The sequence below is a fragment of the Dipodomys merriami genome, unplaced genomic scaffold (genome assembly GCF_024711535.1).
Source record: "Dipodomys merriami isolate MVZ:Mamm:240054 unplaced genomic scaffold, mDipMer1.0.p SCAF_827, whole genome shotgun sequence".
Classification (NCBI taxonomy): domain Eukaryota; kingdom Metazoa; phylum Chordata; class Mammalia; order Rodentia; family Heteromyidae; genus Dipodomys; species Dipodomys merriami.
Genome location: NW_027206432.1, coordinates 242,522 through 256,232, shown reverse-complemented (window position 1 = coordinate 256,232; position 13,711 = coordinate 242,522). Strand labels below are relative to the sequence as shown.

General features: G+C 44.4%; 1 protein-coding gene across 13 annotated transcripts in view; it reads right to left on the bottom strand.

Moving 5' to 3' along the window:
• The window catches only part of LOC138819927 (E1A-binding protein p400-like), a 112,420-nt gene that overhangs the window by 50,771 nt on the left and 47,938 nt on the right, over positions 1–13,711 (bottom strand). For all 13 annotated transcript variants that reach the window (XM_070011521.1, XM_070011520.1, XM_070011524.1 and 10 more), the window contains 5 exons: positions 13,381–13,558; positions 3,493–3,629; positions 3,191–3,360; positions 2,777–2,951; positions 2,116–2,252 (listed from right to left, as the gene is read on the bottom strand). In XM_070011521.1, the coding sequence (XP_069867622.1) occupies positions 2,116–2,252; positions 2,777–2,951; positions 3,191–3,360; positions 3,493–3,629; positions 13,381–13,558 (797 nt within the window). The remainder of the gene's footprint in view (positions 1–2,115; positions 2,253–2,776; positions 2,952–3,190; positions 3,361–3,492; positions 3,630–13,380; positions 13,559–13,711) is intronic.

Genomic DNA, 13,711 nt, shown 5'->3' with positions numbered 1-13,711 from the left:
AGCAGCCCTATCTCAACGGCACAATGCAAAAAGGAAGACTGGCCAGGACAGGACATTCAGCATCCCTGGAGGACCTGAGGTAGACAGCAACAGCCCACAGTGTGGCAGCACCTGACAATGCTTTACAAAACGACCAAAGGCGAGACAGAGGAATATGCACACCTCACACCCTAGCACTTGATATGCAGAGAAGAAAACCACACATAAATAGGAAGTTTCTCCCTACCATGCCACTAGGGGGGCAGATGCCACAGAATCAGCCAAAGATCAGTAAAACAAGATCTGCTTTCACCTACCGGGCCCTAGTACTACAAGTCTCTCACACCTCAATAACAGACACCATAACTCTCAACATAATGCTTAATTCCATGAGTACAAGCCAATACATTAAGGAACAACTTGTCAGAGCTTCTGGTTGGTAGGTGAGCTAAGAAATGCAAGGTAACTGAGGAATGCTTCCCCTGTGTGCTGGTGATAGCTCCTGGCCACCACAGAAGCTGCATCCCCCTCCACCGGACATTGTGCATCAACCAGACCGAAGCCAGCAAAGAGTGACACCACTACTTCACTGAGAGATCTGACTGGCACCACAGCAGAGGCAACGGCAAAGCACCTTTGGCTCCCACCACATTCAGAAGGGCTAGCCACAGATGATGTTATGGCTGGGTGTACGTTATTGTTCCTATTCTACAGTGAATTGACAAGGTGAGTTTCACACCACTGGTTTGTTGAGGACTGCCGGAGAAACTAGAAAGTAAGCATGCATACATATTTCTGTCCTAAATTTCTCAATAATTTTATTTTCTTGTGAGTCCTGGGGCTTGAACTCAGGGCCTGGTGCCATTCCTGGGCCTCTTTGTACTCAAGTCTAGCGCTCTTACCTCTTGAGCCACAGTGACACTTCTGGCTTTTTCTGAGTAGTTTGTTTGAGATGAGTCTCATGGGACTTTCCTGCACAGACTGGTTTTGAAATGTGACCCTCAGATCTCAGCCTGAGAAGTTGGATTACAGGCATGAGCCACCACAGCACCCAACATTTTCTTTTCAGTCATAGGGCTTGAGCTCTGCTCTGGGCCTGGGCGCTGTCCCTGAGCTCTTCAGCTCAAGGTGAGCACTCCACTACTTGAGCCACCGCACCACTTCCCATTTTCTGAGTGGTTTATTGGAGATGAGATTCTCAGGGACTTTCCTGACTTAGCTGGCTTTGAACTGTTGAACTGCAAACCTCAGATCTCAGCCTCCAGTATAGCTAGGATTACGGCTTACAGATTACAGGTGTAAGCTACCAGTGCCCAGCTTTTTTTTTTTTTTTTTAAATGCCAATCCTGGGGCTTGAACTTAGGACCAGGTGCTGTCCCTGAGCTTTTATGCTCAAGGCTACAACTCTACTACTTGAGCCACAGCTCCACTTCTGGCTTTTTGATGGTTAATTAGAGATAAGTCTTAGGATTTTCCTGCCGGGCTGGCTCTGAACTGTGATCTCCAGATCTCAACCTCCTGAGTAAGCAGGATTAGATTTGAGCCAGTACCCAGGTCCCAATAAACTTTTGTTTTTGGTTTTTTTTTTTTTTGGGGTCCAGTTGTGGGGCCTGAACTCTGGGTCTGGGCGCTGTCCCTCAGCTCTTCAGCTCAAGGCTAGCGCTCTACCACTTGAGCCACAGCGCCACTTCTGGCTTTTTTCTTATGTGGTGCTGAGGAATTGAACCCAGGGCCTCAGGCATGCAAGGCAAGCACTCTACCACTGAGCCACCTTCCCAGCCCCCCAATAAACTTTTGAGACACACTGCAATAAGGGCCAAACGAGGAATACACAGTGCTACCCATGACTATAAGAACTTCAGAAACATAAACATCATTCTCAGGGCTGCAAGTATACACAATGTCCTTAAGCTGAGAAGCAGCAGGGTGCTGTGAGGCCAACAGCCAGCTGCAGACAGGCATCACCAGCTGCTCTCCATCTTGGTGCACAGTGAAGGAAGATGCTCACACAATTGGTCTGCACCCATCTGTTCATCCTGGTTCTCACAAGCAAGAGCTCCCAACAAGACATCAGAGAACACACCTAATGCTCAGAGTGGGGGCAAGCAAGTGGGCACACGCAAGCCCAGCACTCACCCAGGCTGTAGAATGACATCCTCATACAAGGCCTTCTGCCGACTGGAAAGGCGACACTTCAAAACGTGCTCATACTTTCTGGTCAGCTGCTTCTCTACATCTCTCTTAGTTCTCCTCAAAATAAATGGCTGTGTCACCTGGAGAAAACAATGACTGTTTTCTTCCCAAAACAAGGCCCTAGCACATTTATAGTAAAGCACATGCACGTTCATGAGTAAGCTGGAGGAGACACACAGGTCTAACACATTTACAGTAAGGCGCATGCATGTTCACAAGTAAGCTGGAGACACAGAGGTCTAACACATTTACAGTAAGGTGCATGCATGTTCACGAGTAAGCTGGAGGAGACACAGAGGTCTAACCCATTTACAGTAAGGCGCATGCATGTTCATGAGTAAGCTGGAGACACAGAGGTCTAACACATTTACAGTAAGGCGCATGCATGTTCACGAGTAAGCTGGAGGAGACTCAGAGGTCTAACCCATTTACAGTAAGGGGCATGCATGTTCACGAGTAAGCTGGAGACACAGAGGTCTAACACATTTACAGTAAGGTGCATGCATGTTCATGAGTAAGCTGGAGGAGACACAGAGGTCTAACCCATTTACAGTAAGGCGCATGCATGTTTGCGAGTAAGCTGGAGACACAGAAGTACAGGTACCCTGTGGAGCCTTATGACCACTTTATGGTAGTAATCTTGGTTCTCTTCATTGGAGGCTTTCAGGGGAAAGCTCAGGTAAGGCCTGGAGATCCCGGGGATGAGAAAGTGCACCATGGTCCAGAGCTCCAGGAAGGTGTTATGTAGTGGTGCATCGATCAGAAGCAGGCGCTGCTGGCTGCAAACACAATGAGGTAAGGCTGGAATCTTAAATGCATGATTCTGCACAGTCCATCTCTCTGGGCAATGTGTACAAAAGGGGCAATAGCCATTCTATGCAGCTCATGTTAATGAAAGGGTCTGAACAAAGGAGCTCTGGGTGTCTCCTCAGCCCTGTGACAAAGGTGAAGGGTACAAGGCAGTATTACTAGGGGTGGGTGGGCAGCACACAGTACTTGAGTGGCATTCAGACCTGACCTGTGCAGAGTGAAAACAGCTTCCCAGTGCCTCTCAGTCATGCCCTTCACACGCTGCATCTCATCAATGACAAGGCACCTCCAGCGCACCCTGGAGAACGCAGTGTAACCCCTGAAGAACTGCTTATAGGACGTGATGCAGACATGGAAGCTGTTGGGCTCAGCCCATTCCTGCAGCACAGAAAGAAGCCCTTGTCTTCCCGCGGTTCTTGGCAGCCATCATCTGCAAAGCACTGACAGACTGCCACGCCACATCAAGCCAGGCCTACTATACAACAACAAAAAAAAATAAATTAAAAATACCTGTCTCTTTGCTTTGAGTTCCCTGTGACTGCCAACATAGGAGAGGGTTTTTAACCCAGGACACCAGCGTTTCAACTCAAGTTCCCATTTGAGTATGTTGCAGCTCCTCACAACAACAAGATGGGGACCCCAATTACCTACAAAAAAGACAGAATATTTCACTTAATCTGTCCAGTCTAATCACCCGACACCATGTCTTAGCAGCAAAGCTAGTTAAGTAGGTGACACACAAGGAAAGCAGACATCAAGGTAACAAATGCTGTACACTAGCACTCCCACTGAACCTGAGCAAAGTATCAGCACAGGGATGAGTGAGAATAAAAGGGGTAACATAAGGGAGGGAGACCAAGATGGCGACAGGGCAGTAGGGAATCGCCACAGCTCTCCCCAACCAAAAAGAGAGTTCGAGTTCCAACGCTTAATCTCCCCAGGAGACCAACAACAACAAAAAGACGAACACTCAGAGAAAAACAGGAGGTGGAAAATAACAAAAAAGAAAGAGAGGAAAAGAAAAATTTCAGAACAGAAGAGCGAAGACCCCACACCCAACTTTTACTAGCCGTTCAGCAGCGCGCCAAGCCACCCGGCGGGGGCTGCCGGAGCCCCAGAGACACAGGGGGCCGCCTGCAGATCACCCGCGCAGAAGCCGCCTGAGGTACCGGTTTGCAGAACAACTGATCGCCAGGAACAGAGAAACCTACCAGCCGGGAGTCTCCACGAGGATCCCACCTCCACCCCTCACTCCCCACCCGAGCAGAGGCTCCATCCCACGCAGAAGCCACCTGAGGCACCGGTGTCAGACCCGCCCATTGCGACAACCCGGGATCCCAGTGGCACAGGGAGCTGCATGCAGACCACCTGCGCAGAAGCCGCCTGAGGCACCAGACCCACTGTGACAGCCCGGTGGGGACCGCCCGGGGCCCCGAGGCACAGGTGGCTGCCTGCAGATCACCCGCGCAGAAGCCGCCTGAGGCACCGGTGTCAGACCCACCAATCTCTACAACTCGGCGTCCCAGAGAGACAGGGGGCTGCCTGCAGATCACCCGCGCAGAAGCCGCCTGAGCGTGGACACTGTGGACCCGACAGCTTCGATAGAGGCAGAGACAGAAAAGAATCACACAGAGCCACCACCGCCCAGCCCAGCCCGCAACCACCCCAACTGAACTCGGACTGCAACAGCAACTGACGACCTACACCACACAGAAACAACTAGCTCCAGGGTGAGTACCCCACAGGGGTCAGTGTATCCCTCAAGGGAGACCAGAGCTGGAGGGAATCCCCAGACCCTGACCTAGACTCCCTACCCCAACACCCGGACCACAGGACCCACTAAAACTGGGAACTGTTTGAGAGCTCCACCAGCCCGTGGAGCACACTCCGCTGGCCAGGCTAGAGCAAGAGCGCCCCTGGAAGGGAGCTTAAATGCCCAAGCCAGGAACAGCGCCCCTGGGTCAAGACAACCAACAGTAGAAGAAATTTGAACTGTGTACCCCAGGCTGCATAACCTAGGTGGTATACACAGCAGCACAGGCCCAACGAGCGCGCTCCAGGCTGGGGCCGGAACCAGGCCTGGGGATCCAGCGCCTGAACAACACAACCAACTTCTCCTAACTGAAGTCAAAAGCTGAGCATACACCTCAGCAGAGGGGAGAAAAACAGGGAACAGCACCCCCTGGGAAGCACGCCTGTGACAACAAAAGACCTGGAGGCCCAGGACAAGAGAAGCCCAAACCCCACCAAAACCCCACCCATATACCCTAGGCTGGGAATTGGGCAACACAGGCTGCCAGCACCTGATAGTAAGCAGGAGCTCAGACTGTTAAGGCGGCTCAGCAATAGAGTGATAGTCTTGGATGTATGAGGCCCTGGATCTGATTCCTCAGCATCACAAAAACAAAAAGGGTCAGAAGTGGTGTTGTGGCTCAAATGGTAGGGTGCCAGCCTTGAGCTGAAGAGCTGAGGGACAGCACCAAACCTAGAGTTCAAGCCCACCACCAGCCCATAACAAACAAACAAACAAAAACACATCAGGAGCCCATAGCAGACTCCAGCATCTGGGAGAGTGCATCCAGAGCATCTGATCTTCCCAAGAGCACCCGTAGGAGCAAACACAAGCAGTCTAGGCTGCTCAACCCTTCCAAAGGCGGGAATTGCCAGCGATCTACAGCAGAGAGCCGAGAATCCTAAGTAGGTCAGACCAGCAGCTGCAAGTAGGCACCCAACAGAACCCAGATCTGGCACAGACTCTCTGTACCAAAACAGAATCAGCAACTAAGCAAAGACAGACACACCAAAACAAAATTGCAGATTAGTCTCCTGAACCCCCATGCGAAAATCAGAGAGAAAAATTACAAGGTTTACAACCACCCAGGACAGCAAGCTATCCTCAATAGCCAGCAGCCACACAGGGGAGAACCCCAGAGGGAGCAAAGCAGGAATGGAAGACAAAAGCTACATCCAAGGGTTGCTGGAGGCAATGACTCAAGAAATAAAGCAAGAAATTGATCAGAAATTGAAAGAGCACAAGGATGAACTATCAAAAGAGATACAGGATATCAAACAAGAGATGCATGCAAAAATAGAAGCTAAACTAACCTCAGTAAGAAGTGAGATAAACGCCAAATTAGAGGTAATGCATATTGATCTCACCTCATTAAGAGGTGAGATCAGTATTATGAGAACCAACATCGAATCCATAAAGGGATCCATTTCCTCCATGCAAACCACAATAGAAGCCACGGTCAACAGAGTGAATGAAATGGAAGGTAGAGTATCAGATACAGAATACACCAAATGGACCAAAAAGTGACAGATATGGAAAAATCACTCAAATTAAACCAAAGGGAAATTTAAGAGCAAGCAGATAATGCCAAGAAATTTAACCTTCATATAATTGTAGTGGACGAAGGTGAGGAATTTCAGAGCAAGGGAATGCAACACCTATTCAACAAGATAATCGGTGAAAATTTTCCCCACCTCAAAAAAGAACATCTTACCTACATAACAGAAGCGTATAGAACACCCAACAAGCAAGATCCCAGGAGAAACACTTCTAGACACATTATAGTAAAAATGATAGATCTGAATAATAAGGAAACAATCTTGCATGCAGCAAAAATGAAGAAGGAGCTATACTACAATGGGAAAAAAATTAGAATCACTGCAGATCTCTCCACACAATGAACGCAAGAAAGGCCTGGGAAAGTACCATACGAGCCCTGAGAGCCAATAACTGCCAACCCAGACTGATATACCCGGCAAAGCTAGCATTCACATTCAATGGAGAGCTGAAAATTTTTAATAGCAAAGAAAAACTAAATGAATACATAAACATTAAGCCAGCATTACAAAGAATTCTAAGAGGGGGGACACAACCTGAAGAAAGCAACCAGGAACTGGGACCTGCCCCAGACAGGCATTACTCAAAGTCTAACTGAGCAAGCACAGGAGGAAAGGAAAGAAGAAAAACTTAGGAAAATGGAATGACAGGGACAACAATGCATCTCTCAATACTTTCTCTTAATATTAATATTTCTCTTAATATTAATATTAATATTAATTGGCTGAATTCGCCAATTAAAAGAAAACGAACTGAGGACTGGATCAGAAAACAAGACCCATCCATCTGTTGCCTTCAGGAGACCCACTTCTCAGCCAAACATACAAACAAACTCAGAGTGAAGGGTTGGAAAAGGGTCTACCAATCAAATGCCCCCAGTAAGAAAGCAGGTGTAGCTATCCTGATATGTGACAAAATAAACTTTTCATTAAAATCAGTACAGAAAGACAAGGACTGACACTACATATTAATACAGGGAACAATCCAAGAGGAGGATATTACCATCATCAACTTATATGCCCCAAATATTGGTGCACCCAGATATGTTAAACAAATGCTCTCAAACTTACAGAATAAAATAGATCCAAATACAATAATACTAGGAGACTTTAACACACCACTCTCATCAAAGGACAGGTCTACCAACCAGAGGATTGGCAAAGAAGCTACCGAATTAAGTGAGGCCATACTTCAAGCAGAATTAACTGACATCTACTGAGTGTTTCACCCTAAAACAACACAGTACACATTCTTCTCAGCAGCTCATGGAACTTTCTCCAAAATAGACCATATCATAGTTCATGCAAGGAACTTAAGCAAATACAAAGGGATCGACATAATCCCCTGTATCCTATCTGACCACAGTGGAATCAAGCTAGTTCTCAATAACAAAGCATACTGCAGAAATTTCCCTAATACATGGAAATTGAACAGCACACTCCTTAGCAATGCCTGGGTAACAGAAGAGCTCAGAGAAGAAATAAAACATTTCCTACAACTCAATGAAAATGAAAACACCTCACAAAGAAACTTGTGGGACACAGCAAAAGCAGTCCTGAGGGGCAAATTTATTGCCCTCAGTGCCCACATCAAGAGAATGGAGACAGACCAAGTAAATAATCTCATGTTGCAATTAAAACAGCTAGAAAAACAAGAAAAAATGGAACCTAAAGTTACTAGACGAAGCCAGATAACCAAATTAAGAGCAGAGATTAACCAATTAGAAAATCAGAAAATTATAACCAAAATAAACCAAACAAAAAGCTGGTTCTTTGAAAAAATAAACAAAATTGATGGCCCGTTGGCTAGATTAATTAAAAAAAGAAGAGAGGAAACCCATATTAACAGGATTAGGGATGCCAAGGGAAAAATCACAACACGTACCCAAGATATCCAAACAATTCTAACGGACTACTTTCAAAAGTTATACTCTCTAAAGGAAGAAAATCTGGCAGAAATGGATGCATTTTTAGAGAAATACAAGTTGCCCAAACTGAGCAAAGAAGTAAACCAATTAAATAAGCCAATATCCTATAACAAGATACAGTAAGCTATCAAAAGTCTTCCAACAAAAAAAAGCCCAGGACCAGATGGATTCACAGCAGAATTCTATAAGACCTTTAAACAAGAACTGATACCCATACTCCTCAAGCTCTTCAGAGAAACAGAGAAGGAGGAAGCTATCCCAAACTCATTTTACGAAGCCAATATCACACTCATCCCCAAACCAGGCAAAGACCCAACCAAAAAGGAGAATTACAGGCCAATTTCCTTGATGAACACAGATGCAAAGATCCTTAACAAGATTCTAGCTAACAGAATCCAAAAACACATAAAAAAATTATACACTATGACCAGGTAGGCTTCATCCCAGAGACGCAGGGATGGTTTAACATACATAAATCAATAAATGTAATTCAACAGATCAACAGAGCCAAGGTCAAGAATCACATGATTATCGCCACAGATGCAGAAAAGGCCTTTGATAAAATTCAACATTCATTCATGCTAAAGGCTCTGGAGAAAATAGGAATAGAAGGAACATTTCTAAAAACAATAAAAGCCATTTATGACAGACCAATAGCCAATATTATACTTAATGGGGAAAAGCTACAACCAATTCTCCTAAAATCAGGAACAAGGCAAGGATGCCCACTGTTGCCACTCCTCTTCAACATAGTCCTGGAACCCTTAGCCAGGGCAATAAGGCAAGAAAAAGACATTAAAGGGATCTGCATAGGGAAAGAAGAAGTTAAACTATCCCTTTTTGCAGACAACATGATACTATACCTTCACGATCCCAAAAACTCCATCCCCAAACTCTTAGAAATCATAAATCACTTCAGCAAAATAGCAGGATACAAAATAAACCCACAAGGGCTGGGAAGGTGGCTCAGTGGTAGAGCACTTGCTTTGCATGCTCGAGGCCCTGGGTTCGATTCCTCAGCACTACATAAGCAAAAAGAAAAAAGCCGGAAGTGGCGCTGTGGCTCACGTAGTAGAGCGCTAGCCTTGAGCTGAAGAGCTGAGGGATAGCGCCCAGGCCCAGAGTTCAGGCCCCACGACTGGACCCAAGAAAAAATAAATAAATAAATAAATAAACCCACAAAAATCAGTTGCCTTCCTGTACACTGACAATGTACAAGAAAAGAGGGAAATAAAGGGAGCAACCCCATTCACAATAACCTCCCAAAAAATAAAATATTTAGGAATTAACCTAACCAAAGATGTAAAAGAACTATTTAATGAAAACTATAAACAGTTAAAGAAAGAAAAAAGAAGACACTAGGAAATGGAAAGACCTCCCATGCTCTTGGATAGGCCGACTTAATATACAAATTCAATGCAATTCCTATTAAAATCCCAATGACGTACATCACTGAAATACAAGAAAACAGTCCAAAAATTCATATGGAACAACAAAAGACCTAGAATAGCCAAAACAATTCTAGGGGATAAAGACAATATGGGAGGGCTAACCATGCCAAACTTCAAACTCTACTACAGAGCTATAATAACAAAGACAGCATGGTACTGGCACAAAAACAGACCCGAAGACCAATGGAACAGAATAGAAGATCCAGAAATAAATCCACAGGCCTACAGCCAGCTGATATTCGACAAAGGAGCCAAAGACATACAATGGAAGAAACACAGCCACTTCAACTGCTGGTGCTGGGAAAACTGGGCGGCCACATGCAGAAAACTAAAAGTGGACCCCAGCCTATCACCATGCACCAACATCAACACAAAATGAATTAAAGACCTTAACATTAAACCTGAATCTCTGAAACTACTGCAGGACAGAGTAGGAGAGACACTTGACTAATAGGTACAGGAAGGAACTTCCTGAACAGAGTCACAGGGTCACAACAAGTTGGAGAGAGACTTGACAAATGGGACTACCTTAAAATAAAAAGCTTCTGCACAGCTAAATCTATTGCAACCAAGCTAGAAAAACAACCAAGTAATTGGGAAAAAATATTTACCAGCAATATATCAGACAAGGGGTTAACATCCTGTATATACAGGGAACTCAAGAAACTAATCCCTCCCAAACAAACCAATTACAAAATGGGCAAGGAAACTAAAGAGGGACTTCTCAAATGAAGAAATAAAAATGGCAAAGAAACACATGAGGAAATGTTCATCATCCCTGGTGGTGAAGGAAATGCAAATAAAGACAACCCTGAGATACCACCTTACCCCAGTCAGAATGTCCCACATCCACAAATCAGCCAACGACAAATGCTGAAGGGGATGTGGAGAAAGAGGAACCCTATTACACTGCTGGTGGGAATGTACACTTATACAACCACTTTGGAAAGCAGTCTGGAGGGTCCTTAGAAAGCTAAAGATTGACCTCCCTTACGACCCAGTCATACCACTTCTAGGCATCTACCCTGAACAACAGGAACCAATATACAAGGACACGTGCACCTCCATGTTTATTGCAGCACTGTTCACAATAGCTAGGATATGGAAACAACCCAGATGCCCCACCACAGATGAATGGATCCAAAAATTGTGGTATCTATACACAATGGAATATTATGCAGCCATTAGAAATGACAAAATAATGGCATTTGCAGGGAAATGGATGGAACTAGAAGGAATCATGTTGAGCGAGATAAGCCAAGAGCAAAGAGACAAACAGTACATGGTCTCCCTGATAAGTGGATGCTAAATCCAAAATGTTAGGTGATAGGACAAAACTAACAGGACTTAAGAAACAAAGAACTCCCACTCATCTGGTTGAACCACTACTAAATATCCCCATGCTGCTGATCACATGTATGGTGCATAACATGTGAACACCGTTATATGTTATAGACTGTGATAGACAATTTGCTCCAGGAAAGTTAGAATGAACTTGTGACTTTAAATGAGCATCATTATTCCACAATACTGTGAAATTCGGGAAATTATGTAATCACTTAATCACAATAAAAAAAAAAAACCTCGGGGAAGGGAGGGAGGGAAGGGATGGTAGGGGGAAAACAATAGAGGGGGTAACAATGTTCAATAGGAGGTGTACTCATTACCTCACTCTGTATAGATTCTGTATAGAATCTTTACAATGAAAAAAAAAGGGGGTAACATAGATCAAGAGGCACTGTATTCACAAACTGCTCTGCTGAATGGCAATTCCTTTGTACAACTACTTAAAAAAAATAAAAATGTACTTAAAAAAAGATAGAAATGCTGCTCAGAAAGGCAGAACTCAGCAGGAGAGGCAAGAGGGATATGTATATAATAGCACAAGAAAGCCTTGGGTACAATGGTGGATACCATAGGTTGTACAAACCAAGTGATTCAAGAGTTTGTGATTAGGGCTGGGATGTAGCTCAGTGGCAAAGCGCTTGCCTAGCAAGTGCAACGTCCTGGGTTCGATCCCCAGTACCAAAAAAGAAAAGACAAAAAAAAAAAATACAGTTAAAAAAAAAGAGTTTGTGATTAGGTCTGGGCATGGTGGTTTGTTACTGTAGTCTTGGGTAGGTGAGAATCTTAAGTAGGTAGATAGCAGTCTGAAGCTGGCCACATGTAAACAAATAAACAAAAAACCTATGAGACCCTATACAAAAAGTATCTAAAGTGCTGGACCTGTGACATCAAGTGGTGGTATGCCAATCTCGTAAGTGCAAAGTCCTGAGCTCAACATCCCCCTCAAAAGAACTCTGTTCCCACAAAAGAGGAGGGAGGGAGAGAAGGAAGAAGAAGAGAAAGATGGGGAGAAAAAGTGGGAAGAAGAAAAAGGAAGGGGAAGAGAAGGAAGAAGAGGAGAAAGAGGAAGAGAAAAAGAGGAAGAAGAGGAAGAAAAGGAAAACTCAGAGTCAATTGGTGCACGTTTCTCTCATATGCAGAAGCTAGATTTAAAATACACTGGGACATGTTATTACACAGGACTCTAGGTGTCTCACACAGTGAGACCAAAGGAAGATACTCTTGGGTAAGGCACACAAATGTACAATGCCTATGGGGCCTCTGATCATATATTTTTCAAAATAAACTCCAGGAAATGGAAATTAGTTTTTTTCATTTGTTTTTTGTCTTTTTCTCTTTTTATTTCTGCTTTGTTTGTTCATTTATCTGTTTTTGGGAGAGTAAGGAGTGTATAGAAAAGGAGGGACAAAGGGTGAACAAATGCAGCAGTGGTATTCACCAGACACAACTTGTGGGTGGAGATGGGAGGGACAAACAGAGAATGAGGGAAGGAGTGACACTATCAAAAAAAGAGATGTTCTCTTTATCTGACTTACATAATGTAACTGTGACCCCTCTGCATGTCACCTTTATAATAATTTTTTTAAAAAATAAGCATTTTTAAAAGGAGGAAAAGGAGAGAAGGGGAAGTAGAGGAAGAGAAGAGGAGGAGGAAGAAGAGGAGACTAGCATATTCTGGAAACCATGCATCTGCTCTGCTGCTCACAAGCTGTGTGTGACACCCAAGTTAGAAAGCTCAGTTGCAGGTTGGCATGGCTTTGTATTAAATTTTGAATAACAGTGAGTCATTTCACCTAATGTTAATTATGATGTTTTAGCTGTTACGCAACAAATATTTTTGTGTTCTCTATTTTTAAGACAGTGTCTGATTATGTTTTCCAGGGATACTTCTGTCTTACTCAGCCTCTTCAGTACTGGGAATACAGCCATTCATATACTACATCTGGCTACAATGAGTTTTTGTTTTGTTTCACTAGTACTTCAATTCAGAGCCTCACTTGCTCAGCTGTTTACTCAGCTGGCACGCTACCATTTGCATCATGCCTTCAGCACCACGTTTTGCCAGTTAATTAAAGATGGAGTCTTGAGGACTTTTCTGCCTAGCTACCTCTGAACAACAATCTTTTGGAACTCAACCACCTGAGCAGTTAGGATTTCAGGTACAAGCCACAGATGCCTCACTTGCAATGGAAATTTGAGCCCACATTCTGGCTCAGGTCAAAGGACAGGGGCCAAGAGAAGGTGAGAAGGCCGAGTCCTCACCCTCATACAGCCTATGTGAAATCTTAGCACATGTGTATTGTCCAAAAATACAAATCTCTTACCTTCATTACAGGCAAGGTGGGCAAAAAAAGCAATAATCTGCACTGTTTTACCAAGCCCAGCCTCATCTGCCAATATGCCATTCAGATTCTTCCTATAGAGTTTGGCCAACCAATCCAGACCAATCTTCTGATAGTCTCGGAGTGCACCATACAATAAAGATGGCGCATTAAACTTCACCTGTAGTGACAGACCAGCCAAAAAATTACTTGTCAAAATAATGAGCAAAAATTCTTTCTCAAGCTGAAATCAAAAGAGTCAAGTGGTATTACTGTTGGCCAGTTACAAATGATGAGGCCATTTTTGGGAACTTCTGCAGTTGGGACAAAGAGC